This window comes from Macadamia integrifolia, unplaced genomic scaffold (assembly GCF_013358625.1).
Source record: "Macadamia integrifolia cultivar HAES 741 unplaced genomic scaffold, SCU_Mint_v3 scaffold3729, whole genome shotgun sequence".
Classification (NCBI taxonomy): Eukaryota; Viridiplantae; Streptophyta; class Magnoliopsida; order Proteales; family Proteaceae; genus Macadamia; species Macadamia integrifolia.
This window is the reverse complement of record NW_024869769.1, coordinates 1-4564: the sequence shown is the minus strand read 5'-3', so window position 1 is coordinate 4564 and position 4564 is coordinate 1. Positions and strand designations below refer to the sequence as shown.

General features: G+C 48.1%; 2 protein-coding genes across 2 annotated transcripts; both read left to right on the top strand.

The window, feature by feature from the left end:
- Positions 1-428: 428 nt before the first annotated feature.
- Positions 429-914, top strand: LOC122068332 (protein DETOXIFICATION 40-like; the record flags this gene model as incomplete). The annotated part of the gene is made up of 1 exon (XM_042632205.1): positions 429-914. A coding segment is annotated over one exon (486 nt), but the record flags the coding sequence as incomplete, so codon positions are not given.
- A 1133-nt stretch (positions 915-2047) lies between these two features.
- On the top strand, positions 2048-3912 carry LOC122068333 (aspartyl protease family protein 2-like). The gene has a single exon (XM_042632206.1). The coding sequence runs from the start codon at positions 2237-2239 to the stop codon at positions 3668-3670; it is 1434 nt and encodes a 477-aa protein (XP_042488140.1). The 5' UTR covers positions 2048-2236; the 3' UTR covers positions 3671-3912.
- The last annotated feature ends 652 nt before the right edge of the window (positions 3913-4564 follow it).

Below are 4564 nucleotides of genomic sequence, written 5' to 3'. Positions count from 1 at the left end.
CCCGCGAGTTCGTCCTGCACAAGCACAGACGGCGGAGGCCCGGAGCTTTGTCCGGGGTTAGTCCTCCGACGCTCAAGTTAGGGTCGGCCGCACAGTTTTCAGTAAGGGAGTAATGATAAGGGTCTGTGAGCTTACCTCTTTCCTTCCTCTCGGCATCCTTATATGCTTCTTCGGGGCTAGGGTTTCCTCTTGCCTTATGGGGTCCACCTTCCTCTCTCTCCCAGTCTTGCTCCAATACCTCTGTCCTCCTTGTGGGGAATATTCCCCTCATGCAAACGACGTGACAGAGCGTGATAGAGTCTTCGTACTCCCTACCTGGCGGGCGACACGTGTCCCGGTGGGCAACGCAAATATACCCCTAACATTTCATACTTTGATGCACCGTATGCTTGCCCACATAATGTCTCCACTGCACTTCCCATTCCTAGCATGACCCCATAGGTGAATCATCAAGGATCGCATCAGCCGCTTCGGTGTTCGTCTACGGTCTGATCCCTCAGATATTCGCCTACGCAGTCAATTTCCCTATTCAGAAATTCTTGCAAGCACAGAGTATTGTGGCCCCCAGTGCTTATATATCAACGGTGACACTGTTTCTGCATATGTTACTAAGCTGGGTTGCGGTGTACAAGATCGGGCTTGGTTTGTTTGGGGCTTCGTTGTTTCTAAGTTTGTCGTGGTGGGTTATGGTGGTGGCTCAGTTTGTTTATATAGTGAAGAGTGAGAAGTGTGAGAAGACTTGGACTGGGTTTTCAATGGAAGCTTTCTCTGGACTTTTTGATTTTTTTAAGCTATCGGCGTCGTCGGCGGTGATGTTGTGTTTGGAGATTTGGTATTTTCAGATACTGGTTTTGCTTGCTGGGTTGTTGAAGAACCCTCAGTTGTCTTTGGATTCTCTCTCTATCTGGGATTGAATGGATTTGATACAGCCAAATCATACGGCTCAGTAGGGTGAGGACACGCGTTGCCCACCGGGACACGTGTCTCCCTCCAGGTAGGGAGTACGAAGACTCTATCACGCTCTGTCACGTCGTTTGCACGAGGGGAATATTCCCCACAAGGAGGACAGAGGTATTGGAGCAAGACTGGGAGAGAGAGGAAGGTGGACCCCAGAAGGCAAGAGGAAACCCTAGCCCCGAAGAAGCATATAAGGAGGCCGAGAGGAAGGAAAGAGGTAAGCTCACAGACCCTCACCATTACTCCCTTACTGAAAACTGTGCGGCCGACCCTAACTTGAGCGTCGGAGGACTAACCCCGGACAAAGCTTCGGGCCTCCGCCGTCTGTGCTTGTGCAGGACGAACTCGTGGGGTTTTTTGGCAGCAACAGGTGTAATCTCTCTTCTGTAGTGAAACATCTTCTTCTTCACCAGATGACGTAGCACACCACCCTAGTGTGTGAACCTCATTAAATCTCTGTGTCATGCGTATCTATTGTCTCTTTATTTTTCGTATTTCTTGGTGTTTGATCTAACAACATCTATACACTATAAACTTATATCAAAATTGATTTTTTTCTTTAATTTTTATAAATAATTTTCTTTTTCTATAACTTCTCTTGTAGTTTCTCTTGCAACCAAACAGAACCGCAGTATTAACATTGATCAGTGATCAATACTGATACGGAGAATCAATTCCAACGGTGCTAATATTATAGCGCAACTGACAACTGCGGTCGGGAGTGGGGCCACATCCAACTTCCAAGTTCCAAACAATAATAAAGAAGCACCTCCCGAAGTTAATTCATCACCTTACGAATTGGTAACCTAAAATTCAGTTTGGTGCTGGATGATCTACACCCTAATATCACTAGGGACCAATTGACTGAACGGCGGGAAGGTATTTGAATCAATTTTTGGGCATGAAATTTCTCATCCAGACCATAGTCTTCCTATAAAACGCCAAACTAGCTACTTCATGGCAGCATAAAGTGTACACTTAGGTAAAAAACACCAGCTCATATAGAAATTGCATGCTTGGTTGGGAGTTGGGACCTTTGCTTGGGAGTCGTGTCCTGTGGAAACATTTCCTACACTGGAAAAAGAGTAATAAAGGAAGAAAGGTAAAGCACAGACGGAGTCACGGAGTGGTTGAGGAGAGAGAGAGAGAGAGAGAGAGAGAGAGAGAGAGAACTGTGTTCACACTCCATTTCCCATTACTTCTGGTCTCCCTCTTATAAGTCTGTATGTAGTCTCGTTTGCTGCTTAGAACGACCCAGGGTTTCCTTAACTCTCCCTCCATGGAAGGAAAAGTGAGAGTAATTACATTTTCCTTCTTCCTCCTTGTCGTTTGCCTCTCAGGCGGTTCTGCAAAACCGCTTGAGTACCAAAACCTGGTATTGGGTACTCTTCCGAGGCCTGCTACCCACAACAACGATCTCTCATGGAGCGAATCTTCAACCTTATCCGAACTTGAAAATGCCGAAACTAGCATTGAAACCACTCTAAGTGTACGCTTAGAACATAGAGACGTTCTAGCCTTCAATGCAACACCTGAAGCCCTCTTTGAGCTGAGGTTGGAGAGGGATGTGGCTAGGGTTGAAACCCTGACGACCATGGCAGCTGGTTCGAGAAATGCCACCCGCGTTCCCCCAAAGGACTTCAGCAGCTCCATCATTTCCGGGCTATCTCAAGGGAGCGGAGAGTACTTCACTAGGTTAGGTATAGGCACTCCTCCCAGATACCTCTACATGGTGCTTGACACTGGCAGCGATATCGTTTGGATCCAATGTGCGCCTTGCCGTAAATGTTACAACCAGGCCGATCCCGTCTTCGATCCTAAGAAATCTGGCTCTTTTGCTGCTGTACCCTGTTCGTCGCCGCTCTGCAGGAGACTTGATGCGTCGGGTTGTAGCCAGCAGCGGTTGTGCCTCTACCAGGTCTCCTACGGCGATGGATCTTTCACCATCGGTGAATTCTCGACCGAGGTACTAACCTTTCGAGGGACTAAGGTGGGAAATGTGGCGTTCGGATGCGGCCATGATAACGAAGGACTGTTCGTCGGTGCTGCCGGGTTATTTGGCCTCGGTCGAGGGGGACTGTCTTTCCCTTCTCAGACTGGGCGTCGCTTCGGTCGGAAATTTTCGTATTGCCTAGTCGATCGCCAGTCGTCCAAGCCCTCGTCCGCTGTTTTTGGGGAATCGTCCGTGCCAAGATCGGCCGTATTCACGCCTATGCTTACGAATCCCAAGCTCGACACGTTCTACTACATTGAACTCACCGGAATCAGTGTAGGCGGAGTGCTGGTGCCGGGTATATCAGCCTCCATGTTCAGGCTTGACGCGGCTGGGAACGGTGGGGTTATCATCGATTCCGGCACTTCTGTGACTCGGTTGACTCGCCCAGCTTACATAGCGCTCCGTGACGCGTTCCGCGCGGGAGCACAGTTGAAGAGTGCGCCTGGATTCTCGTTGTTCGACACGTGTTACGATCTTTCTGGGAAGTCGGTGGTAAAGGTGCCAACGGTGGTGATGCATTTCGGGGGTGGAGCCAATCTGGCATTGCCGGCGGCGAATTACCTGATACCGGTAGATAGTAACGCTACCTTCTGCTTCGCTTTTGCGGGAACAAGCGGTGGGTTATCGATTGTCGGCAATATACAACAACAAGGTTTCCGGGTTGTGTTCGATGGTGCCGGTTCGCGGATCGGGTTCTCTCCGAACGGGTGCGCGTGATGTGGGGACTAAGGAGAGGGAGAATTTTGTCTTTTTCTGTGGGAAAAAAAGAGAGAGAGGAGGGTTCAGGATAAGGCTTTGCACAGTCAGCAGTTATACTGCACTGTTTTACTGCGCTGTTGCGGCTATGGTGTTGTATTAACTATTAATCTACGTCATATTTACTCCGATGGGTAAATCTTAGTGCTGTACTCCGTGTAACAAAGCCTGGTTACATCAAGAAAAACCTTTTTTTCTCTTAATTTTTTGGGTAATTTAATCCGGAATTAGTTACAACTTAACAACGCCTCATTCCCATCTTTCCCTCTCTTCAGAATTGCGAAAAAACTGATAAAAGAGCGGTTACGCAGTTCCGTGCTCGAAAACACCACTTAACCTTCCATCCTTGAAACAAGAATAACAAGACGAAAATGGCAATAACTTCTAAAACCCTAGTTTCCTCATCAAAACCTTCCGAGACCTCTTATCTATGACTCCTCGTCTTCTCCTTTCTAGGGTTTCATGTTCTACCAGGTTTTGATGTCTTGTATCCTTTCTAGGGTTTCATGTTCTACCAGGTTTTGATGTCTTGTAGATGGATAGCATCTCTCTTTTCTCTGGCGGTTTTCCATACTTTTCCTTCTATATAGTAGCGGCTATTACTGCATTATGTTGCTTGTGCGCTCTGTGGGCGGTTCGATTGTCTCCCTTGACCATTCTCTTGAGGGTGAAACGGAGGGAATCTGACGGAGTCGTCTACAGTACCGAGAATTCGTTGAAGAAGGCCTGTGGTTGTAGCTGTTATTGTGGTTGGAGTGGTGAAGGTACCGATTATACTCTTTCACCTGCTCCTTACGCCAACGGTAGTGTCGGAGATATGCACGAGAGAGCTCCTGTAGTGGCTGAGCTTCAGTC